The sequence below is a fragment of the Macaca fascicularis genome, chromosome 12 (assembly GCF_037993035.2).
Source record: "Macaca fascicularis isolate 582-1 chromosome 12, T2T-MFA8v1.1".
NCBI classification, from domain to species: Eukaryota; Metazoa; Chordata; class Mammalia; order Primates; family Cercopithecidae; genus Macaca; species Macaca fascicularis.
Genome location: NC_088386.1, coordinates 114,173,684 through 114,199,008, shown reverse-complemented (window position 1 = coordinate 114,199,008; position 25,325 = coordinate 114,173,684). Strand labels below are relative to the sequence as shown.

General features: G+C 52.8%; 2 protein-coding genes and 1 long non-coding RNA gene across 11 annotated transcripts in view; 1 reads left to right on the top strand and 2 right to left on the bottom strand.

Moving 5' to 3' along the window:
- Window positions 1–25,325, bottom strand: part of PNKD (PNKD metallo-beta-lactamase domain containing) — a 78,804-nt gene that overhangs the window by 50,185 nt on the left and 3,294 nt on the right. The gene's annotated exons all lie outside the window — the stretch shown is intronic.
- On the top strand, window positions 2,101–24,913 carry TMBIM1 (transmembrane BAX inhibitor motif containing 1). 8 transcript variants are annotated; one of them, XR_012421471.1, is made up of 13 exons: window positions 6,006–6,073; window positions 12,630–12,805; window positions 16,967–17,208; window positions 18,932–19,032; window positions 19,692–19,756; window positions 19,954–20,007; window positions 20,483–20,533; window positions 21,019–21,117; window positions 21,382–21,419; window positions 21,599–21,686; window positions 21,981–22,076; window positions 23,022–23,075; window positions 23,487–24,913. XR_012421471.1 is itself a non-coding variant. In XM_065526074.1 (13 exons), the coding sequence occupies exons 3-13, from the start codon at window positions 17,007–17,009 to the stop codon at window positions 23,631–23,633; spliced, it is 936 nt and encodes a 311-aa protein (XP_065382146.1). In that variant the 5' UTR covers window positions 6,006–6,073; window positions 12,634–12,805; window positions 16,967–17,006; the 3' UTR covers window positions 23,634–24,913. The 8 variants fall into 8 exon arrangements, 6 of the variants coding, with proteins under 6 accessions (XP_045223637.1, XP_065382146.1, XP_015288259.1 ...); XM_065526074.1 differs by having other exon boundaries at window positions 12,634–12,805; window positions 21,078–21,117; XM_015432773.3 differs by having other exon boundaries at window positions 21,078–21,117.
- On the bottom strand, window positions 16,964–18,183 carry LOC141408226 (uncharacterized). The gene is made up of 2 exons (XR_012421472.1): window positions 17,903–18,183; window positions 16,964–17,861 (listed from the first exon to the last, which is right to left on the bottom strand). It is a non-coding gene; the product is annotated as an uncharacterized lncRNA (long non-coding RNA).

The following is a 25,325-nucleotide window of genomic DNA, read 5'->3' as shown; positions in this document are numbered from 1 at the left end:
AAGTTGAGAATCCCCCGGTATTCTGACTGGCAGAGGTGGTGGAGGTCCATGGCGAGAGGGCAGGGTGTAAGGGCACAGCTGGAGCCTGGCTCTGCTGAGCTCCCAGCTCAGGCAAGTTCATCCCTCCAGGCGCTGCTTAGTGTGAAAGGATGTGTTCATCACTGGGAGAATCACTGGGCTTCTATCTCACAAACAACAATAACAATGAACATTTTAACTCTGCCCTAAGCATTGGACGGCTGCTATTATTTTTCATTCTTACAGCTACCCTGTATTATTACCACCCTTTTAACAGATACGGCACCAAGGCTCACAGCAGTTAAGTAATATGCCTAAGGTCACACAGACACCAAAGACATTTGAATTTGGATTCAAACCCAGGTCTGTCTAGCACCAAAGCTTGCTGGTGTGGCTGGCGATTTACCTGGGAGCGTTTGTTTATGCTTCCACTGAAGATTCTGATTCACAGGTCTGGAAAGAAGTATCCCCAAGGGAATGTGCATGTTTTCACAAGTAGCTCAGGTGTCTCTGAGGGTCAGGGAAGATTGGAAAGCATTTCGATGGCCCTGCCTGCAGCATGGTGGATGCCAGGCTGGTTCGGTGGCCCAGCTTCCTCATGGTATCACCCACTTCCAGTTATAGCAGTTTCAGTCACCATCAACATTCGCCATGTGCCTTTCTCACTGCCTTTCACCTAGATGACCTCAGCTGAGGAAGGCGCCGGAAGTCACAGGAGGTACAGAACTGCAGTATGATTTCTTTTCTTTTCTTTCTTTTTTTTTTTGAGACAGATTTTTTTTTTTTTTTCTGTTGCCTAGGCTGGAGAGCAGTGGTGTGATCTCGGCTCACTGCAACCTCTGTCTCCCAGGTTCAAGCGATTCTCCTGCCTCAGCCTCTGGTGTAGCTGGGACTACAGGCACGCACCACCATACTCGGCTAATTTTTTGTATTTTTAGTAGAGACAGGGTTTCACTGTATGTTAGCCAGGCTGGTGTCAAACTCCTGACCTCAGGTGATCCACCCACCTTGGCCTTCCACAGTGCTGGGATTATAGGCGTGAGCCACTGCGACCAGCTGCAGTGTGAGTTCTAAGTAGAGAGATGGGCCTCCCGCCTCACAGTCCTTTAGTGCCAAAGCTGGAACAAAACCTCACTTCTGAGACATCCAAATCCACCATTCTTTCCACTCCCTGTTTCCTTAGGAAAGTGCTAAATAATGTTTACGAGTAATACGGCCAATTTTAAGGGGGAGGAGCCCCCATACCCCACCCCCACCTCCCCAATAGTCTCTATCATTCAAGCCTGAGAGGCTCCCTCCACCCCACCTTAGAACATTAGCATTCAATTCAACACATGCTGGGTCAGGGCCGCGCCCAGGCCTAGGGGTGAATGAGACATTGTCCTTGCCCTCCAGTGGGGAGAAACAGGCACTTTCACCTTGGGCTGGGTTCAATGCCTCAATTCAGTCAATACGTCCTCTGAAAAAAAGCAACTTTGGGCCTGGCACGGTGGCTCACGCCTGTAATCACCTGAGGCCAAGACTTCAAGACCAGCCTGGCCAACATGGCAAAACCCTGTTTCTATTAAAAATACAAAAATTAGCTGGGGGTTGTGGTGGGCGCCTGTAATCCCAGCTATTCAGGAGGCCGAGCAGAGCAGGAGAATCACTTGAACCCAAGACACGGAGCTTGCAGGGAGCCGAGATCATGCCACTGCACTCCAGCCGGGATGACAGAGTGAGTGAGACTCCATCCCCCCCAAAAAAAAGAAAGAAAGAAAAAGAAAAACAGAAAAAGGGCAACTTCTTTCAGAAAGTTAGTGATCAATGCATGGGTAGAGTAACACATTAAATGCTAGGTAACCAGACAGCTATGAGAAGGGTTTGGAGGACCAATTAGTAGAGCCCTGGAGCTGGGCTGGAAGGTGGCAACAGAGAAAGTTCTCTGGATCCACCACTCCAATTAAGTTTTCCCTACCCATGCCCTTCAGGTTCCACCTGGGCCCACCCCTTTCAGGCTGCCACCACCCCCTCCCACCAATCACTAAGCTTTAGCTACTCCAGTCCTAAAATAAACATCAGCCTAATCCCTTTCACTCCCCCACCCCTCTTCCGGCAGCCGTGGACTTGACTCCACTTTCCTCCCAGGCAGTGTTGCCAGAAAAACACAAACGACCAGTTAAATATGAATTTCAGGTAAGCAATGAGTACTCTTTCTAGTATAAGTATTTCCAAATATTATATGGCGCAGTGGGATATGCTTACATGAAAAAAAATTGTTTGGCTGGGTGCGGCGGCTCATGCTTGTAGTCCCAGCAATTTGGGAGGCCGAGGTGGGTGGATTGCTTGAGCTCATGAGTTTGAGACCAGCCTGGGTAACATGGCAAAACCCTGTCTCTACAGAAAATACAAAAATTAGCCGGGCGTGGTGGTGCTCACATCTGTAGTCCCAGCTACTTGAGAGGTTGAGGTGGGAGGATGGCTTGAGCCTGGGAGGTAGAGGTTGCTGCAAGCCAAGATCGCACTACTGTATTCCAGCCTGGGAGTGCAGAGCCAGACCTTGTCTCGAAAAAAAAAAAAAAAAAAAAAAAAAGTTTGTTGTTTATCTGAAGTTCAACTTTAACTGGTTGCCTTGCATCTTTATTTACTAAAGCTGGAACCCTACCCCAGGGGCACCACCAGAGCCTCCCCAACCCTCCCAAACTCCCTCTAGGTGGTTATTTTCTGGCTCCCCATTGCTTTCAGGGTAAAATCTCAATTCCTGGCCCCTGCCTCCTTGGCCAGCCCTTTTTCCTACCCCTTCTACCGCATTGCACCCTCCACCCCACATCCTAGCTTGCTGGGGCAACTGGCCCTAAGCCCCTTTCCCTCTGCCTGGAGAACCTTCTCCCCTCCTCCGACTAGGCTGGTTCCTAACACCTCCTAACACTCTACTCAGTTGTCACCTCCTCTGAAGTCCTTTCCAGAACCCCCACCCCATTCCCCACACTGGGTTAGCAGCTTTCTCTGGGATCTGGAGAAACCAAGTGAATATTTCTTTATCTGCCGGCACTTGTCAAACTGTCGACATTGTAATAATCTGTCATTTTACTGGCTCCCTTAGATTGTGAGTTTCTTGAGAGCAGGGGCTGTGTCCTTTCAGCCTTCTCACTTCTAGAACCGGAAATTCCTGTCTAGTTGGCAGACAAAAAGAGCTTACTTAATAATTTTGCAGATAGGGCCCAAGAGAAAAAACATCATTTATTGAATGCCTATTGTCAGCGAAGCACTGCTGCTCTGGGCCAGCTGCTTCAGGTGTTACTTTTGACCCTATAGTCAGAAAAAGGGCTCTGGAGAAAAAGCACGCAGCAAGGCTTGTGTGGGCTTGCCTCGTGTGCCCCATGTTCCACTCCCCCAGTCAGGCAGATGTGAGTCGCTGGTGATTGCTGGCTGGAAATGGAATCTCCTTGGATATTCCCCATCCTGGTGGTTCTAGAAAGTGGAGGGTGTTTTGTGGAGAAGGGGCCTGCTATGGTCTGAATGTTGTTGTCCCTGCTCCATTCATTTGTTGAAACTTAATCCTCAATGTGATAGTATTAGAAGGTGGGGCCTTTAGGAGGTGATTAGGTCATGAAGGCGGAACCCTCTGGAATGGAATTCATGCTCTTAGAAGTTGGTGGCCAGGTGCAGTGGCTCACGCCTGTGATCCCAGCACTTTGGGAGGTGGAGGAGGGCAAATTGCTTTAGCCCAGGAGTTCAAGACCAGCCTGGGCAACATAGTGAGACCCTGTCTCTACAAAAAATACAAACATTAGCTGGATGTGGTGGTACATGCCTGTAGTCCCCAGCTACTCGGGAGGCTGAGTTGGAAGGATTGCTTGTACCTGGGAGGTCAAGGCTGCAGTGAGCCATAATTGTGCCATTGCACTCCAGCCTGGACCACAGAGTGAGATTCTGTCTCAAAAAAAAAAAACAAAACAAAAAACAACCCCAAAAAGCAAAAAACAAAAACAAACAAACAAACAAACAAACAAAAAACACGCTGGTTGGAGGGTGTCTGTTTCTTCCTTGGCCATATGAAGACTCAGTTAAACGACATCATCTGTGAAGCAGAGGGAGCCTTCATCAGACACCTAACCTGCTGGTGCCTTGATGTTGGATTTCCCACCCTCCAGAACTGTGAGCAATACATTTCTGCTGTTTCTAAATTACCCACTCTAAGGTATTTTTGTTGTAGCAGCCCAGATGGACTAAGACAGCCCAAGTGTAGAGAGCATGAAAAAATGTCGGGGATCTGGCCAGATTCCACGGGCCATGCATTTCACCTGCAGTGTTACTCCTTGAACAAGGGGGAAACAGAAACTGAGCAGAACTGTACTTGCTCTGGTGAGATCACACCTTGGGTGGGGACTTTCTAAAATGAGGTTCTTGGCCCGTAGGAACTGGAATTACATTGAAGGGTTGGGGTGTCTGGGGGAGCTAGCCCACCATAATGGCCACTAGTCCCCCTAAGTAACTCCTACTTAAACTATATTTACATAAATAAACACACATAGTGTGTATATGGGGGGCAGTTAAAAAATTTTTTTTTTTTTTTTTTTTTTTTAAATCTCTGTTTTGGGGCTGGACGCGGTGGCTCTTGTCTATAATTCCAGTACTTTGGGTGGCCGAAGTGGGCGGATTGCTTTGAGCTCAGGGGTTTGAGACCAGCCTAGGCAACATGGTGAAAACCTGTCTCTACAAAACAAACCAAACAAAAACAAACAAAATTAGCTGGGTGTAGTGGCACACACTTGTAATCCCAGCTACAAAAACAAACAAAATTAGCTGGGTGTAGTGGCACACACTTGTAATCCCAGCTACGCAGGAGGCTGAGGCTGGAGAATCACTTGAAACCAGGAGGAGGAGGATGCAGTGAGCCGAGATGGCACTACTGCACTCCAGCCTGAGAAAAAAAAGACATTCAGTGGTGGTGTTGTGTGGTGCTGACCTGTAGCTATTAACACAAGATAAGCACTTTAAACAGAGTTGGTCAACTACTGGTAGCCTTGGTGTCACGGAAAGAACATGGACTTTGGAACCACGGAAACTCAGGCAAGCCTCGGTAATGTTTCTTTCTTTTTCAATTGAGACAAGGTCTCTCTATGTTGCCCAGGCTAGGTCTCCAACTTCTGGCCTCAAGCCATCCTCTGGCCTAGGCCTCCCAAAAGTGCTAGGATCACAGGCGTAAGTCACCATGTCCAGGCTCCAGTAATATTTCAGAACTTCCCCGAAACTCTTTCCTCCTTTGCTACTGCATTCTTCACTGGGTTGAGGGTTAAGACCTACCTAACAGTAGTAATCGACATCTCAATGCAGGACTTCTGAATTCTGACTCCAGGAAAACACCTGCTTTCCTGGTTGAGTAATTCTAAACAGAGATTCTAAGTTCCATCTTTAGGTTTGCATGTTTGCAGTTTTAAACTCGAAAAGTGCATTTATCTCAAAAAGCACAGAATTATCAAGGATTTTAATTACTGATTTATTTCTAATGTAAAAATGGGAAACAAATGGCCTCCGGTAGGAAATTAATTTAATCTGCATAGTCATGCAATGGAATACTTTACGGCATTAAGATTGTGCTTTTGAAGACTATTTAGTGAGAAGAAAAATGTTCATGATAAAATATTAAGTAAAAAGAAGGGCAGTAAACGCAACATCATACAACATACCCCACAGTAGATAAACAAAATACATACAGAAATGTAATAGCCAAAGAAGGCCCCAAAGCGAACGCTTCCCCCTAGGAACTAGGAGGGGTGGAGAGAAGTTACTTTCTTCCCTGCATTTCTGTTTCTTTTCTAGCTTCCCATCAATATCATGTATTGCCTTTAAATCCGAAAATACCCCCGTGTTATTAGTGAGGCGTCGTCGGGGCTCTGAGAGATGCGCGCGCCCGGGACAGACCCCTGCGCCCCCTGGCGGCGCCCCGAGGCCCCGCCCCACGAGGCCCGCGCGACGGGGCGGGGCGCGGAGCCCCAGCGGAGCTCAGTCCTGCCCCGCCCGGGAGGACTTGCAACACTCGGAGGCCAGGAACGCACCGTCGGGAACGGCGCAGGCAAGCCAGGGGGCCTGGGCCGGCGCCGTTGGGGACTGTGGGCGGTGGGGACTGGGCCAGGGCTGGGGCGGCCACGCGCCGGGGCGCCTAAACTTTTCGGAGCCCGCTTCCGGCTTGCCCGCTCCTGGGCCCAAGGAGCCTGTTCCAGAATGGGGATCTCCCCGCCTGGCCCTTGGCGTTTCGCTCTTCCTGGGCGCGCGGGTGGGCGGCCCGGTCTGTGGAACCTGGTTAGCCTTGGGAGCCCAGCGGCGTGTTGTGGGCACTGGTGAGCGGAGCCAGGGTCTGGGGGTGGCCTCGTGTCCCCTCTTTCGGGCACGAGTGGCCTCTCTGTCGCAGGGCCTGTCCACCATGGCAGCCCGAGTGGCCAGCTGTGTGGGATGAGGGCTTTCATGGCCCTCAGCTGGTGAGAAGAGGGAAGAGGGAGGGGAGACAGCCAGGGCCTGGCACGGACCCCAGGTTGCCCCCGCACGTGCTGGGGCCAGTCTTGATGTAGACAGGTGAATATTTAAGGGGTGGGGAAGGGGGGTCCTAGCTTGCAGCTGGGGCAGAAGCCAATGAGCAGCTCAAGTGTTTGACATGGAGAAGTGGCCACCTCTGTCACCATGACTTTGCCCTCTGCCAGTCCCACGTCCAGCTACTGTTTCCCGGCTGGGTTCACAGAGCTACAGGGGAGTAACATCCCCCTCGTGACTTCTTTGGGTCAGAGTGAGAACAAAACAGGGAAACGAGAAAAGGGAAAGCAAGTGGAGAGGCTGGGGCAGGAGCCAGGGACCAGTGGGAGGAAGCAGAGGGAGGCTGCTGGGAGGCCAGGCCCTGACCTTGTGGGGTCAGCACCAATTCTTGTCCTGTGGGGTCTCTATCTCCTCTCACTCCTCTGTGGCCTCTGCGTGGTACCCAGGAGTTTGGGGTTCTACCTGAGCACCCTGGACATGGGATAAGTAGGCCTGGGAACGCAGGTCAGAGCCAGATGTCATGGAAGGGCCCTCAGGTGTCCAGTTCTCTGGGCTCTGAAATATTCATCTCATCGGTGAGCTTTGGTTTCCAAGCTGGCGCCTTTGGGCTGGCCAGCGGTGGCAGGGGAGCCAGGTGCCTCCTGGGGCTGCTTTGTTGGCACAAAGGGGGAGCCATACTTCCTCCTCACCTGCCTCCTCTCTTTGTCTCCAGTCATGAGGATCCAGAAAACCAGTTTATAGCTTAAATGGAAGAGGCAGGACCAGTGTCAGGGGCCCTGTCTTCCTGTCCTATGACCTCAAGGCCTCACTTGTAAAAATGAGCACATCAGAGAGGTAATGATGGGTTATCCTGTAAGTGTTGGGAGAGCCTCATGTCATCAGCTGGGGTAATAGCCACCTGGGCTCAGCCTCCTCCCCTGGGAATGGGTGCCTCAGCCAGACGCTGTCTACCTCAGAGCACCTCCGACCGCAGGCCTCACCCTGGGCCCTTCAGAAACAGCAGAAGCCACAGAGAAGGGAAACACACATACTTGCGTGTTTTCAGAGGGCTGAACTGGGAGGACCAGAGAGTGGAAGCTTATACACTTCTCTGGGAAGAAGTTCTGCTAACGACATGGCTGACCATGACATGGGCCTTCTGGACCTATTCTGTTGGGGACACTGGAAGGGATGACCTTGACAGAATCTTCCAACCCTAAGATTCTGGGATTCTAGGCCAAAACCTGTGTCTTGTTTTGAAGTAGAAATGATACCCAGAAGTCCACAGGCCACAGTGGCAGGTACCTCCATTGGTGGGGAGGGAGATAATAACGGGCCCCCACTTTTGTCTGTAATGATTTGTGCTTTGCTCCGTTGCACAGAGGTGAGGTTAGGGGTGCCCGTTTCCTGGTTCTGTGCTAGCTGGATATGTCCCCCAGCCCTTGGCAGTAAATCCCATGGTGGGATAGCAGCTGTGTGGAATGGGGGAAGGGGAGGACCCTCACCAGGGATCCTGGCACTGGGCTGACCCCCTGAAAGTGAGAGGGCATGTATAGTACTTCATGTGACTGCTCTGAGGGGCAGCTAGGTGGACGCACAAAGGTTTTAAGAGAGGAGGAGTTAGGTTATGAATGATTCTCAGGGTTGGGTGTCTATAATACAAAGGTGGCCTGGATCAGCATCCCACAGAATGTTAATAGGTTTGCCTCGATAAAAGTGGTTCAGGCTTAAGGAAGTTTGAAGGAACACTGGGTTAAACAAAGCTGAACAGGGTTGCTTATGGCAGGCCTTCTCAGGGGCTGAATATGCCATTGTGAATTTCCAAGAAAGGGGCGTGGATTGTTTCTCAAGCGTCATCTGTTTCCAGTACTCATCCATTAACGTCTCCTGGGGCGTGTTCTTTAGAACAGTCGGGGAAGTGCCTGTCTAGGTGATTCTGTTTCTCTGTGGCTCCCATAAACAAGTCCCTACTCCTTTCCCCCACATGGGCTGATTTAGGGATAAAAGGAGGCCAGGGGATGTCATTTGCCTGGATTCCTGTGGCTAGTTCATGAACCCAGGTCAGTGGACTTCCTGCCTCCTACTCTTTCTTTTCTAGAGTGTTATAATGTTTAGCCTGGGGGTAACTGATCACCCAGGAAGAGCTGGCCGTAGGGTCCAGACAGCATTATGGGTACAGTTTGGGAGGGTATGGACAGCCCCATCCTGAGAACATGCCATGTCCTTCTGCTTCTGAAGGTGTCCTCTCAAACGGTTGCACATCCGTAGTGACCCCCCAGTGTAGGTTCTTGGGGAGCCATGCCATTCTGCCCTGAAGCCTTCTGTTAGGCTATTCATTCGGAATCAGAAACTGGCAGAGTGGACTTTGATCTTTCAGGTTTTTTTTTTTTTCTGTCGTACAGGCTGGAGTGCAGTGGCATGGCGTTGGCTCACTGCAACCTACGTCTCCCATGTCCCAGGTTCAAGCGATTCTCCTGCCTCAGCCTCCCCAGAAGCTGGGATTACAGGCACGTGCCACCATGCCCGGCTAATTTTTGTATTTTTAGCAGAGACAACGTTTCACCATGTTGGCCAGGCTGGTCTCGAACACCTGACCTCAAGTGATCCACCTGGCTTGGTCTCCCAAAGTGCTGGGATTACAGGCATGAGCCACCATGCCCGGCCATTCTTTCAGTTGAGGGGAATTGTCTTACTGATGTTAAAAGTCGGTCTAGAGATGCGGCTCTCACAGTGGAGTCAGTCCCAAAGCCAGGACAAGAACTCGGGTCCCTGCCTCCTAGCCCAGGTCCCAGGCTTCAGATCAACTTTCTGCAGGGGAAAGAAATAATGGTAGCAGCAATAGCTTGCTCAGCTCCTTTCTATCGTTTTGATCTTTGCTGCCTGGCCCCCACCCTGGGTGCTGCCTATTCATGCAGGTGCCTGCTACAGGTGCCTCAGGGGCTTCTACTCCTGCCTGATATAAAAGCAAAGAGGCTGAATTTTAAATCAGGCATGAGATCTGGGCTTAAACTCATCTCTGCTGTTTGCCTGCTGTGGGACCCTAGATCTTTTCTTCTCTGAATTTCAGTTTTCTCATCTATAGAGTGGGATGGGGGTAAGAATACCTCACAGCACTGTTGCAAGGATCAGATGTGCCTTAGTTATTATAGGTTGAGTATCCCTTATCCAAAATGGGGACCATTTTGACAATTTCCTTCCCTCCCTTTTCCTTTACCCACCCCAACTCCCTTCCACCCCCAAGAAAACACTTTACTCTCCTACTCCAGCATATAGGCACGATACCCATGGGGGCAGACATCTACAGTGGCAGCAGCACATGGATTTTGGATTTTTTCAGATTTGGGGCTATGTATATTATACTTACTGGTTGAGCATCCCTAATCTGAAAATCTGAAATGAGAAATGCTCCAGTGAGCATTCCTTTGAGTGTCATCTTGGTGGTCAAAAAGTTTCAGATTGTGGAGTATTTTGGATTTTGGAAATGAGGGATATTCAACCTGGACTTCCTTAGTTGTGTAGTAAGTACTGGAAGTACTCCTACTCTAAGTGGTTGCCTTCCTTCCCTAGCTATTTTATTTATTTATTTTTTGAGATGGAGTCTTGCTGTGTCGCCCAGGCTGGAGTGCAGTGGCGCCATCTTGACTCACTGCAAGCTCCGCCTCCCGAGTTCACTCCATTCTCCTGCCTCAGCCTCCCGAGTAGCTGGGACTACAGGTGCCTGCCACCACACCCAGCTAAGTTTTTGTATTTTTAGTAGAGACGGGGTTTCACCGTGTTAGCCAGGATGGTCTTGATCTCCTGACCTCGTGATCCACCCACCTTGGCCTCCCAAAGTGCTGGGATTACAGGCGTGAGCCACCATGCCTTCCCTAGTTCTTTATTGGGGTTAGTTATCAGTCTCGTTTTTCTCTCTCTTTCCCATCCTAATATTGAGGTTCAATGAAAAGACAGGAGATGATGAAACAAAGAAGGAGGTGAACAAGGACTGCGCTCACAAGTATTTCAGCATCAGTTTGCTAATGGCTTCCTCTTCCCTTATCTGTACTCCCAGGCCATCCTGACTTGGGTGGGGTAACCTGAGATTACCACTCTGATCACAGGATTCTACTCCAGACAAGGGTGGCGGAGCTGCGGTGCCTGGGTCCTCTAGTGATCCCCAGGACAGCCTCTCCCTCCTGGTAGCTTAGAGCCACCCCTCGGTCTCCATGGGTTCAGACAGAGGCCACCCTGGCTAGAGAGGGGGCTGGGAGGGGTGGCCTCGAGTTGGGGGCCAGAAGTCGAGGGCTGGCAGTCTTTTTTTTTTTTTTTTTGAGACGGAGTTTCACTCTTGTTGCCCAGGCTGGAGTGCAATGGCGTGTTCTTGGCTCACTGCAACCTCTGCCTCTCTGGTTCAAGCGATCCCCCTGCCTCAGCCTCCCTAGTAGCTGGGACTTCAGGTGTGCGCTACCACGCCAAGCTAATTTTTTGTATTTTTTAGTAGAGATGGGGTTTGACCATGTTAGCCATGATGGTCTTGATCTCCTGACCTCATGATCCACCTGCCTCGGCCTCCCAAAGTGCTGGGATTACAGACGTGAGCCACTGCGCCCGGCCTGGTCTTAACTGTTTCTGAGCTGAGAGGTCACTAGAGAACTGAGAGAATGGTAGCTTGTTCTAGCTCCTCCTTGGGAGAGGGTGTGTGGTGGTGTCTGTCACTGAGAGAGTGGGCAGGGCTGGGAACGGACGTTCCAAACCCATGACCAAGAGGGCTGTTCTGGGGTGGAGCAGGAACTTTCTTGGCTCTGGGGTTTCCTTGTCTGTCAAATGACCAGCTGAGATCCAAAGTCTAAGCCAGCTCTGATATTTTAGTGTTTAGATCCCTGTGGCTTCATCCTCTTAATCCCAAAGTTCAGGCTGATGGAAGGATATTTAGTTGATTCTGGGCCCCCTTGGTGCAGAATCAGGCCTGGTGAGTTGCCCAAATGCGCTCCTCGGTGTATCTTTTTGCTCCTCGGTATATCTTTTTGCTCGTCTGCTCTCGTGGCTATGAGGTCAGCTGTGCCCTGGGGTAGGAGGATCAAGTGTTTTCTTGTGGGGGCAGATAAAGGAAAAGGGAGGGGAACAAACCGTCAGATCCGGGCTGTGCTCCTGCGCCTGCTGGGTGGGGTTTCCTGAGATGCGCATTCTGAGCTATTCTTTCCACTCTGGGCATCCGTCCCTGGCAGGGAGGAGAGCAGGCTGCCTGGACCAGTCAGCTGCTCCTTTCCATCCCTCCGTCCAGTACACACACTTTCCTCTTGCTGTAACCCCAGTAGCTCAGGCCTCCTCTGCAGATTCCGGAGCCTTAACCCTTCAGATACCCCCAGGAGAGCCCCAGCCGGGGCCTCAGTAGGCCAACAGCAGGATTACCACACTGAGAGGGCTCCAGGGAGGATGTGCTTCCACCTCTGCATCTGAAAACCGTGACACCCAGCAAGTCCTGCTGTCTGAGCTCACCCACTTGTGCCGCTGCTGTGGTAGAAAGCAGGGGCTCTGGTTCCTTCCTAATGGGGGACTGTGGCCCTGAGAGAGGAGCAAACTTAGATCTATAACGGGCAAGGATAGGGCACAGTCTGAATGCCTTGATACCAGGCATTGTGAGGCGAGGAAGAATGTTCTAATGATTCGAGCTGTCTGCAGCCAAGGGGCTTGCTCCACATTGCTGGAGTTCCTTCAAGCAGAAGGTGGGCCAGACGCGGTGGCTCACGCCTGTAATCCCAGCACTTTGGGAGGTTTCGGTGGGTGGCTAACTTGAGGCCGGGAGTTTGCCAGCCTGGCCAACATGGTGAAATCCTGTTTCTACCGAAAAAACAAAAAACAAAAACAAGCAGAAGGTGAATGCCTACTGTATTTTGGGAAAATTCAGGCTTCCAGTGTGAACCTTAAAATTCCTTTTTAGCCCCTGCAGACTGTGAGCCCCTCTAGCAGCTGCTGGCAGAACCCGGAAGATCTGATTTCTAGTCTTTGGGTATCATCCTCACTCTCGGTCAATCTCGTGATCTCTCTCCCCTTCTCCCTCCTTCCCTTCCCCTCCATTCTCCAGTCTCTACCCTTAGACATAGCTACGAAAGTAAACACTGACCCTTTCCCCCTTTGCTGCTACCTAGGCAGATGCCAGCCCCACACCTCATCCCTAGCGGAGGCCTCGATGATGTGGAAGTGCCCAGGGCCCTTATGGAGGCTGGGCAGGAGCCCAAGAGCAGGCTCTAAGGCTGCCAGACCTGGCAGCCATGGGCCCCGGAGGCTCTTGCCAGTCTGACAGTGTTCTTGGCACTGCTCAGAGGTGAGTGTGGCTGAGTTTAGCAATTCCCCTAGCTAGCGTTAATGCTGGGGTTTCCTCTCCTGTACCCAGGTCTCTATGCAGACAGCTAGGATATCGTCCTGTCCCCAGGACCAGCTTGGTAACCAAGGACAGGTCCCTGTGCTATGGCTGTCTAGTTAGTAAAGTGAGGGGTTGGCTGGCCTTGGGTGAGTTTCTTTTCAGCTCTAACCTTTATGTATCTCCATGCCTGGGCCACCCTCTTCACCCGGGGCCATTGGCCAGGGTGTTAGCCCCATGGTGATGTGGAGGGCCTGAGTAGTTTGGCTTCCACTTGCGTCAGCCTCCTGTTGTCATGAGAGGGTTTTAGATGGAAGCTATGGCAGAAGGGATGAGAAGGTTGGCTAGACAGGGTGTTTTCGGGGGAGAGATTAAGACCAGGCGCTTGGGAGTCAGTCTTGGGGTACATTTCGACTTCATCACACTTTAGCTTGGTTATCCTGGCCAAGTGATTTAATTCTGTGCCTCGATCTCTTCACTTGTAAATGGGAATAATAATAACAGTATTAACTTTGCTGGACTGTTGTAAGGATTTAATGAAAATAACCAACCTTTTTTTTTTTTTTTTTTTTGAGACGGAGTCTCGCTCTGTCACCCAGGCTGGAGTGCAGTGGCCGGATCTCAGCTCACTGCAAGCTCTGCCTCCCGGGTTCACGCCATTCTCCTGCCTCAGCCTCCCGAGTAGCTGGGACTACAGGCGCCTGCCACCTCGCCCGGCTAAGTTTTTGTATTTTTAGTAGAGACGGGGTTTCACTGTGTTACCCAGGATGGTCTCGATCTCCTGACCTCGTGATCCGCCCGTCTCGGCCTCCCAAAGTGCTGGGATTACAGGCTTGAGCCACCGCGCCCGGCCTTTTTTTTTTTTTTGAGACGGAGTCTCGCTGTGTCTCCCAGGCTGGAGTGCAGTGGCGCGATCTCGGCTCACTGCAAGCTCCGCCTCCCGGGTTCACGCCATTCTCCCGCCTCAGCCTCCGAGTAGCTGGGACTACAGGCGCCCGCCACCACGCCCGGCTAATTTTTTGTATTTTTAGTAGAGACGGGGTTTCACCGTGTTAGCCAGGATGGTCTTGATCTCCTGACCTCATGATCCGCCCGTCTCGGCCTCCCAAAGTGCTGGGATTACAGGCTTGAGCCACCGCGCCCGGCCTGAAAATAACCAACCTTTATCCTCGTTGATCAGGGGTCGGGTTTCATTCTAAGCACTCTATGTGTATTTTCTTTTTTCTTTTCTTCGAGATGGAGTCTCGCTCTGTCACCCAGGCTGGAGTGCAGTGGCGCGATCTTGGCTCACTGCAACCTCCGCCTCCCCGGTTGAAGTGATTCTTCTGCCTCAGCCTCCCAAGTAACTGGGATTCTAGGCGCCTGCTGCCATGCCCAGCTAATTTTTATATTTTTAGTAGAGATGGGGTTTCACCATTTGGCCAGGCTGGTCTCGAACTCCTGATCTCAGGTGATCCACCTGCCTCGGCCTCTCAAAGTGTTGAGATTACAGGCGTGAGCCACTGTGCCAGGCCTGCTATGTGTATTTTCTCACTTAATTTTTATAGCAGCCCCGTGGAGGGTACTATTACTAGTGTGAGACCCATTTTCCAGGTGAAGAAACTGAGGCATAGTGAATTGAAGTGGTCATGGCAGTTTCTGGTGTGGATGGACTGGTGGCTGAGGTGCCCGGAGGACTGGCCTGGAAACTGCTGTGTGCAGGCAGGCCTACTAGCACATGCTTTTGAAACCAGAAGCATGAAAGGGAGGGGCAAGGGAGGCAAGAGTGAGGCTCTGAGTCAGCACCCTCTGAGCTGCACCAGAACCTTGGAGTCCTGGCGGCCCATGGGAGGCTGACCCTTCTCTCTGAGTCACCTTTCACCCGGTGGCTGCCACAGCCACTTGGTCTGGAAAGTTACCTGTTTGCCCTGCTTGGCTCAGAGGAGGGAGCAGGGGCAGCTCTCTGGCCAAGCAAAGGTCAGGCCCTGCAGAGCCAAGTTCCCAGGATCATAGTCTGTTGTTAGAGGGGGCAGTGGGCTTAGAGGTCGTGTGGCCCCCACCTCATTTCACAGCGGTGCACCCTGAGGAGGTGCTGGGACACGTCATGGTGACATCATGGTTGGGGTTTCTGCCCATGGAGCCTTTCCGGCCAGTGCCTTTTTTTTTTTTTTTTTTTTGAGATGGAGTCTTGCTCTGTTGCCCAGGCTGGGGTACAGTGGCGTGATCTCAGCTCACCACAATCTCTGCCTCCCGGGTTCAAGTGATTCTCCTGCCTCAGCCTCCTGAGTAACTGGGACTACAGGTACACGCCACCATGCCTGGCTAATTTTTGCATTTTTAGTAGAGCAGGGTTTCACTATGTTGGCCAGGCTGGTCTCGAACTCCTGACCTCATGATCTGCCAACTTCAGCCTTCCAAAGTGCTGGGATTACAGGCGTGAGCCACTGCACCAGGCCAGCTTTGTATTTCTGACCTGACATTCTTGCCCTGGTTCTATCCCAGCCCCTCTGGGGAGATGGAGAACAGCTTTCCTCAAAATAACCCACTTAGAGACCTGGACTTTGTTCAATTCCCCCTCCTCAACCCTCCCTGCCACTTTCCTGTCTCTGAATTATCCCAGTGGTCTTAAGAGAGAAGAGTTAAGACAGTCCTTTATCTGATCCCTGAACTGTGCAGCGTGCCCTAAAAAGAGATGCTGGTCTCTGTTGCTTCCAGCAGAGCCTCTGAGAGCCTCTGGTGTCTGCTGACCTGCATCTGGGGTTGTCCTCCTTGGGGATCCTAAAGCCCCCTGTAGATGCTCTAGAAGAGGTGGTGGCCCTGTCAAGCCCAGACTGCCAGGGCTTGTCCTTACTGGGGATGCAGGGGCCCTCTAGGGGCCTCCTTAGCTCTTCCTAAGCCTGCATCTCCGCTACCTCAGAGGGGACCACCAGGCCCAGAGGACAGTAACTGGCAGAGGAGGCATAAGAGCACCCCATGACATAAAGGACCTGGACCCAGGATTTGGAAGGCCTCCGTCCTGGTTATGCCACTGACCTGCGAGTTCTGGGGTCCTGGGGAATCACTTCCCTGTTAAGGGCCTGCATTCTGTCATCTGAAGTGAGCATTTGGAGCTTATGGCCTCGAGGTCCCTTCCAACTCCATTTTGGGGTTCCCTCCCCTTGGTTCCTTGGCTCTCCCCTGGCTGTGGGACTCTTCCTGCTGCAGGGAAGGCATTCCCTTGACCTTGTGGCCTGACTCCTCAGCTCTTTCTCCTCCCTGCTAGCACTGCACCTGGAAAACAGGTGGAACTCACAGAGAGCCTGGGATTCAGAACATCTGTCTCCCCCTCCGGGGGGGCCGAGGGGCCCTGCACTCACTCTCTCCTCCCTAGCAAGGCCAGAGAGCAGCCGTGGTCGCAGGCTGCCACATGCCTTTCTGACACGCCACTGCTGTTATTTGAAGGAACCAGAAAGTCCTGTCTCAGGCTGTCCCTTTGGCACAGCCTCCCCGCCCCCAGCCCCTGTACTACCCACCCCTGCTTCTCAGGCTTCCTGACTCAGCCTGCCACTGGCCCCCGGGTCCCTGGATCCCTTCCCCCTTGGGGCCTGGCAGCTCTGGCGCTGGGGCTGGCTTGTTTTCCTCCACTTCTCCCCCTGGCTCTCCACTTCGAGCCTGGGCTCCAACCCAGCTCTGGCTTCCAGGCCTGGCATGCCCGTGGCAGCTGTGGCAGGGGCAGAGCTGACCCTTTCAGAGGGTCCCAGCTGGACCTGTGAGTTGCCAGGAGGCTGTGCCTGGGCCATCTGGCTTCTTCGCTGGCTCTGCCATCAAGCCACCAACACTGGAAGGTTTTCTTAAATGAGAACAGGGAGTTCCCAGGCTCCCTGGTTCCCTGTCTCCTCAGTGAATCCTTCCTCCTGCTTTCCTATGGCTGGGGAGCCGCACAGTGAGAGGCCCGTAGACAAAAAGCAGGCGCAGAGGCAGGAGGGACAGGAGCCCAGCTGGTGGGGAGGCGGCCTGTGGACAGCAAATGACACACTGCCCTCTAAGGAGAAAATAGGAGGTGTTCCTCTCCACAGAGGCAACCTGGATAAGGCTGGAAGTGGAGCCACGAGGCTGAGTGAGCTGGGCCTGGGTATTCATGATTGCTTTTCTCCTCTTCCATTTCAGGTCCCAGCAGCTGGGGTTCCCCTTCAGCCTGTGAGCGGCCATGTCCAACCCCAGCGCCCCACCACCATATGAGGACCGCAACCCCCTATACCCAGGCCCTCCGCCCCCTGGGGGCTATGGGCAGCCATCCGTCCTGCCAGGAGGGTATCCTGCCTACCCTGGCTACCCGCAGCCTGGCTACGGTCACCCTGCTGGCTACCCACAGCCCATGCCCCCCATCCACCCGATGCCCATGAACTACGGTGAGTCCTGGAAGGGCAGATGGAGGGTGGGTGGGAGGGACAGCACTTGGAGCAGATGAGGCCACCACCTCCTGTCCCCTTTCTCTTTTGGTTCCCTTTAAATCCCTTTTCTCATCTTCTCTGTTGAGATCTCTCCCTCTGTTTCTTGTCTTTGTTACCCTCCACTTTTTCTCTCAGCAACTGGCCCCCAGCCACCTGCTGGCCCCTTTGTTCAAGGAGACCCACGAGGCATGTCCCAGAACAAGTATACAGCACAGGAGAATGGGGCTGGGTCAAGTAATGACTCCTGAGGGGTTACCTCAGGGCACCGGCTCTGTTTCCCAACAAACTGCTGCCACCTCCCAAACCTGATGCCTTCCTTAGGAACTCCTTTGGGAACCTGAACCACTTTCCTCATCCTTTAAAGTGAAATCTGACTTTTGCAAAAGACATTTGGAGCCAAGTTTGGTAAATATCATGGCAGGGACATGCTGTGTTCAGTCAGAAATGAGGTGGGGCTGGGCGTGGTGGCTCACGCCTGTAATCCCAGCACTTTGGGAGGCTGAGGTGAGCGGATCTTCTGAGGTCAGGAGTTTGAGACCAGCCAGGCCAGCATGACAAAACCCCATCTCTACTAAAAATACAAAAACTTAGCTGAGTGTGGTGGTGTGCACCTGTAATCCCAGCTACTTTAGCTGAGTGTGGTGGCGTGCACCTGTAATCCCAGCTACTTGGGAGGCTGAGGCAGCAGAATCGCTTGAACCCAGGAGGTAGAGGTTGCGGTGAGCCAGGATCGCACCACTGCACTTCAGTCTGAGCAACAGAGCGAGACTCTGTCTAAAAAATAAAAAAAATAAAAAAAAAAAAGAGGCTGGGTGCAGTAGCTCACGCCTGTAATCTCAACACTTTGGGAGGCTGAGGTGGGCGGATCACGAGTTCAAGACCAGCCTGGCCAACATGGTGAAACCCTATCTCTACCAAAAATACAAAAAATTAGCCGGGTGTGGTGGCGCATGCCTGTAATCCCAGCTACTCGGGAGGCTGAGACATAAGAATCACTTGAACCCGGGAGGCAGAGGTTGCAGTGAGCCGAGATCATGCCATTGTACTCAAGTTTGGGCAACAAGACCGAAACTCCGTCTCAAAAAAGAGGCATTCAGGCATCCAGGGAATGTTTGCAGCCCTGCAGCGTCTTTGAACCCCAGAGGGCTGTCAGCCAGCTCTCACCTGGACATGTGCGCTCGTGCGGATCTGCGCATGGGTCTTGCACAGTCATGCATACCCTCTGCACACCTGCCTCTGTGAGGCTGATGCAGATCCCCGTCTTCAGCTCCATCCCTGCTGCTGCACAAACTGCACTCTGCCGCCTTCTTTTTCTCCGACCCTCTGTCCATGTCCCCTGTTCTGCCCTGGCTGGCTGCCCCAGTGGATGCTTGCACATGCTCCTGCCTGGCTTCCTCACTACATTATGACCCCGCAGTGAACCCCTAGTGGTGTGGGCTGGGCACACAGAAACCCTCCACAGATGCATGCGAGGAACATTTCCCACCTAAACCCCCTTGTGACAGGCCAGCTCTGGGTCACTCTGAGGGTGTCTAGAGGACCCCAGCTTGGGAGAAGAGTTCCTGTTATAACACTTGTCTTTTGGCTGGAGATATCTGAGACTTTGAGAGTGTCAGGGAGGCTTTGGGATTGAGGCCACATATCTCAGGTCCCTAGCTGGTCAAGTGTCATCTGTCCCTAGGCCCAGGCCATGGCTATGATGGGGAGGAGAGAGCGGTGAGTGATAGCTTCGGGCCTGGAGAGTGGGATGACCGGAAAGTGCGACACACTTTTATCCGAAAGGTAAGATACGCACTGGGAGGTGGGTGTACCTGGGGCCCTTCAGGCTGTGGGAATGGGGAGTGGGTAGGCCACAGTAGCTCCATGGCACCAATTCCATGAAATACGCTGGCTGCCTGTCTTCTCTAGCCTTGTCTGCTTCTCGGAGGGGCACCTGGCTTCTCTAACCCCAAGGTTCCCCCTGTTTTTGCACCTCTCTTCTTGACCATGTTTTGGGAGGACACATTCAGTCTGGGAGAATCTCCTAGGTGGGCTCTGCCACAGTGCCCACCTCCCCCAGACATCTTTCTTAGACTATAGGCAGCTTGGAGCCAGAAATGATCCTACTCGCTTGTAACCCACCCTTTCTATCTCATAGCTGCACAGAACGTGCAGACTGAGCTGCTGGGTGTGCAGAGGCTGTACTGGTAGAGCATGGTGGCCAGGCAGGGCAAGTCAGTAGTCACCGAGGCTGGTGTTGGACAGGAGGGGAGATGGCAGGGAGCATGGGAGGGGGGCTGAGGACACATAGCCTCTGAGCCAGGCATCTCACTGGGGTCGCCTCTGGGCCAGGCTGCAGCTAGGAAGGGTTCTTGAGTGGGAGGAAAGGATTGGGGGCTGGCAGCTTCCTGGGGGAGGCCGGGGTGCCAGATGGTGACCCATGCCCGGCCGTCTGTATCCAGGTTTACTCCATCATCTCCGTGCAGCTGCTCATCACCGTGGCCATCATCGCTATCTTCACCTTTGTGTAAGTCTCTAGGCCTTGCCACCCACTCCTGCCACCCTGGGGGTTCAGGGTCACCTGCTGGGAGTGTGAGTGGCCGTGGGCCCTGCTCTCAGGGTGACCATGGGCAATTAGAGAAGGTGGAGCCAGGGCTGCCTGGCAGGCCTGGGTGGGGCAGACAAGCCTCAGGGTGACTCCTCCTGTCCTCCCCTGCCCCACAGGGAACCTGTCAGCGCCTTTGTGAGGAGAAATGTGGCTGTCTACTACGTGTCCTAGTGAGTGTGTGCTCCTCTGTGGTCGGGCAGGGAGGCAGGGGTTGCAGGCTTCTGTTTCTAGGTGACCAGCTTTGCTCAGGGCAGGATCAAAATACTTTTTGGGAGGGCCCCCAAGTTGGTGCCAGTTTCCTATGCCAGAGGGTGTGGGTGTGCATGCCCAGATGAGTAACAGACCACCAGAAGTCAAGAGAGCAAGAGTGGGACCTGCTGGTGGTGGCATGCACGCTGTGCTGCAGCCCCCATGTCCTCTCAGCCCGTCAACTGCAGCCTCCCCAGACCTCCTTCCTGGCCAGAGCCTGGTGCTTCAGAGCATCTCAGTGACCCTGGCTGGGGGTAATCTTGTTCTTGCTTCCTGTTGTGTTGCTTTCCCTCAGACTTCCAAACAGCTGTTTGGGCCCCGACTCACTGGCCTGGTGTGTGCTGCCAGATGGGGCAGGTTTGGGCCTGAACTGCTTCCCCATCTCTTTCTCCCCAGTGCTGTCTTCGTTGTCACCTACCTGATCCTTGCCTGCTGCCAGGGACCCAGGTGAGTCCCAGAGACTTAAGACAGTGAGAGGGGTGACAGGGGTTGGGATGGGGACCGAGTATTTTGGAAAGAAAAAGGATTCCTTTATAGCAGCTGAATGGAAACTTACAAGAAATGAGGAGGAGGATGATGGCAGCTACTGTTCAGGTGTATACAAAGGACCATGTGTGTGCAGGAGCTAACTAGCTGTCACTCTAATAGCAACCCTGCAAGACAGGTAGCATTTTAACCAGTTAACAAATAGGAAGAACCTGAGGCTCAAAGAGGCTGAGTAACTTTCTCCGCGTCACACAGGCAGTCAGTAAGAGCCTGAGCTGCAAACCAGTCCAGGCGTTTCTGGCACCACAGCACAGGTCTGTCCCACTGGCCTATATTGTCCCTGTGTAGAACACCTGAACAGGTGCCAAAGGCCATGCCAGCCTCCCTCCTTGGAGTCACGGCTTAATCCTCCAGGCACGGGAGCCAAGCACTTCCTTCTGCTGCAGGAACCTCTGACACCTGAGGGGCCCCGAGTCATTTAATCAGGGCTTCTGTTTCCCTTCAGACGCCGTTTCCCATGGAACATCATCTTGCTGACCCTTTTTGTAAGTCTAGAAGGGTGGTGGGAGGGTGTGGAGATGCTGTGAGGGAGGCTGGTCCCAGGGAAGGGATGGGGACACACTGCAGAATGATGTCCTGGCTGTGTCCCCCACCTTATCTGGGCCGCCTGTTCTGATCTCCTCTGTGGCTGCCTCTTTCCAACTTGGTGGCGTTCCCCAGCTCTGGCAGAGGCCACCATGGCCACTCCCCCAGCACCCTGCCTGCCTTCCTTTTTAAGCATTTCATTCTTGTTTCTCTCCTTCCCTCAGACTTTTGCCATGGGCTTCATGACAGGTACCATTTCCAGGTACATTCAGGGGTAAAGCACCACTCCTGGGAAGTGTGTATTGTGGGGAGTGGGGTGTTCCTGGGCCGGCAGCCAGATGCATGGGTGGATTCTGGGCAGGTGCCCTCTGGAGGTGGTGATTTTGAAGTCATTCATATGTGGCTTAATGCCTGTTGTCTCTAACTCCTACTTCTCCCCAGTATGTACCAAACCAAAGCCGTCATCATTGCAATGATCATCACTGCGGTGGTATCCATTTCAGTCACGATCTTCTGCTTTCAGACCAAGGTGAGGGCATGGAGGGCCCTTCCCTGGCCCCCCCGACTCCCCTTTCTTATCAGGCCTGGCCCTTGAGCAGGCCTGGGCAGGCCCGGACCCCTGTACACCAGGGATGTTCCCTAGAGACCTGATCCCCTTCTCCTCATCTGCACCTACAAAACTGTGTCCTGTTTCTGTCCTTAGAATGTTGTGGGCACTCCCATGTCCCCTAGGAGGCAGCACTGGGACTCCCTGGCAGGACCAGTCTGGCTGGACTGGTTGTCACAGCGGTCTGACAGGTGCCTCCTTCTCCCTTCCTGGCAGGTGGACTTCACCTCGTGCACAGGCCTCTTCTGTGTCCTGGGAATTGTGCTTATGGTGACTGGGATTGTCACTAGCATTGTGCTGTACTTCAAATACGTGAGTGTCCCAGGAGAGCTGGGGTCAGTGAACCCAGTGTTCAGAGCAGACTTTCTATATAGTATGGTCTCGCAGGCCCCAAAAGCCCCCGGTGCGGGCTCTGACCTCCAAAACCTCTAGACTGGCTAGCAAAGGCACCAACGTGGAGGCAGCATCCTTGTGGGTGAGGGTAGACTCTATGTGGAGATGGGCGGCCTTGGAGCCAGAGCACCTGAAGCTCTGGGCTGCATCATTGCACTCCTAGGGGAAGGGGTGGATTCATTCTGCCTGGCAGCTGAGAATCAGGTTCTAGGAGGCAGACTGGGAGAGGAACCCAGAGGACTGAGATGGTGGGCCTGGGTGGAAGGGACCTTGGGGGTCTTTGGATCCAATTATTTCCTTTATTCCGTTCAGCAGGGGGAGAACAGTGCCGAAGGGGAAGGATGGGGACACGAGGGCTGCCTGCCCATGGGCCAGCTTTGCCCTTCTGTGGATGGCCACCTGTGGGCATGTCATGTGGGCTGTCCTGTGGGTGCTCCCAGATTCTGATACTTACCAGAGGGGTTGGGGAGCCTCCCTTCTTCCTTAGTCTACCCCTCCCAGGCTGGGCTGTAGGAACTGGTCTATTGAATTCTGTCCATGACTGGGGGGGCGGTGCTGGATCTGCCCCCTTTAGAACTGTAATTCAACTGCCTTTTTTCTAGAAGTATAGTAGACACTTGTGTACCTTGACTGGCTTTGGAGATTGGTTTTATACAGCCATGGCAGGATGGCCTCTGCTTTCTCTGCTGGATATAGCACCAGTCTTAATTTCCTCCAGGATCTGGAAAGGCAGTAGCCTTTCATGGAGAGCTAGTTTCCCTAGTTCTACCCATTGTCACGCCACTATCCTGGGGGAAGCTGAGGCCTGTGGGCCTGTGCTTTGCTGAGGTTTTTAATGCCATTCCCTGTCCCCTTCTTCCCCAGGTTTACTGGCTTCACATGCTCTATGCTGCTCTGGGGGCCATTTGTTTCACCCTGGTGAGTAAGTCCCAGCCCCACTCTAGGAAGGGGAGCTGAAGGGATGAGGGGAGGAACCTAGGGAAGGGGGCATGAATTTAGACTGCCTGGGAGGCAGGGAATGGGGCCATAGCTGGCCATTCCTCCCACTACTGTCCAGAGGTTCCATTGATTTTTGTGGGCACTCTCGCCATCTTTTGTTGACGCTGCCCGCTATTAGAACACTAGTCAGCCATATCATTGAGAACGGTGTGTCTGCCTCCTTCGCTAGACTATGAGCGGCTACAGCATAGAGCCCATATGTTATGCTGTGCATTAACGTGGCCCTAAGCACTGTGTGGCGCATAGGCCCCCAGGACAAATCTGCTGACCAAAAATGAGCTCTGGACACTGATGCCTGAGTTCTCACTTCTGGCTCCCCTATCCTTGCAGTTCCTGGCTTACGACACACAGCTGGTCCTAGGGAACCGGAAGCACACCATCAGCCCGGAGGACTACATCACTGGCGCCCTGCAGATTTACACAGACATCGTCTACATCTTCACCTTTGTGCTGCAGCTGATGGGGGATCGCAATTAAGGAGCAAGCCCCTGTTTCACCTGACCCTGGGCTCTCCCTTCCAAGCTAGAGGGCTGGGCCTTGTGACTGTGGTCTGGGCTTCAGGCCCCTTTCCTTCCCCTTGAGTAACATGCCCAGTTTCCTTTCTGTCCTGGAGACAGGTGGCCTCTCTGGCTATGGATGTGTGGGTACCTGGTGGGGACGGAGGAGCTAGGGACTAACCGTTGCTCTTGGTGGGCTTGGCAGGGACTAGGCTGAAGATGTGTCTTCTCCCCACCACCGACTATATGACACCACATTCTTCCTAACAGCTGGGGTTGGGAGGAAGATGAAAAGAGCCTATTCGATAGCTAGAAGGGAATATGAAAGGTAGACGTGACTTCAAGGTCACGAGGTTCCCCTCCCACCTCTGTCACAGGCTTCTTGGCTACGCAGTTGGAGCTGCTTCTTCCCCCAGCAAAGCCAGAGAGATTTATCCCTGGCGTCCTGGACACATAGGCCATTATCCTGTATTCCTTTGGTTTGGCATCTTTTAGCTCAGGAAGGTAGACGAGATCTGTGCCTATGGGTCTCCTTGCTTCAATCCCTTCTTGTTTCAGTGACATATATATATTGTTTATCTGGGTTGGGGATGGGGGACAGATAATAGAATGAGCAAAGTAACCTATACAGGCCAACACGGAACAGCATCTCCCCTGGGCTTGCTCCTGGCTTGTGACGATGTAAGACAGAGCAGGCCACAGATGGCCATCTGCTCCCCATTCTTCAAAGCTGCTGGGGCCTCCTTGCGGGCTTCTGAGATCTCTGGTCAAAGTGAACTCTTGCTTCCTGTATTCAGGCAGCTCAGAGCAGAAAGTAAGGAGCAGACTCATACGTGTGGCCAGGAAGTAGCCAGGGTGAAGAGAGACTCGGTGCGGGTAGGGAAAATGCCTGGGGGTCCTTCACCTGGTTAGGGAGATACTGAAGCCCACTGTGGTACTGAAGACTTCTGTATTCTTTCCTCCTGCTAACCCAGGGACGGTCCTAAGAGGAAGGTGACTTCTCTCTGTTTGTCTTAAGTTGCACTGGGGGATTTCTGACTTGAGGCCCATCTCTCCAGCCAGCCACTGCCTTCTTTGTAATATTAAGTGCCTTGAGCTGGAATGGGGAAGGGGGACAAGGGTCAGTCTATCGGGTGGGGGCAGAAATCAAATCAGCCTAAGGATATAGTTAGGATTTCTCTATTAAGTAATTAATCCTAAATATATCACACAAAGGGACACAATTATAAATGTAATAAAGTTTATGTCTAGAAGTTAAAACCCTGTATGGCTCCAGGAATATGTCTGGCTCTGCCCGAAGCATCCACTTCTTCCTTCTGCATTCTGGCTTGGTTTCTCCCACCTTTTCCAAGGTAATTAAATACACTCTATCGCAGCAATTCCCAGGGATGGATGCAATAGACTAGTGAAGGCTCAGGAGTTGGGTGGGGAAAGGGAGAGCTCAGCCCTATCACACTGGATCACTGGATCTGGAAGAGACCCCTTGGCTGTAGTGCTTGACCTTTGCTATACCATGGACCCTTTCCAAAAGCTCATGAGAGCTAACTGTCTTCCCCAAAGAGCTGTATGTATGCCTACAGTTTTACAGATGGAGGAGGGGATGGACTGCAGCTTCAGTCCATGTCAACTCTTGTCTTAGAAATCACCAGTCCCAACTCCTACAAATGAGGAA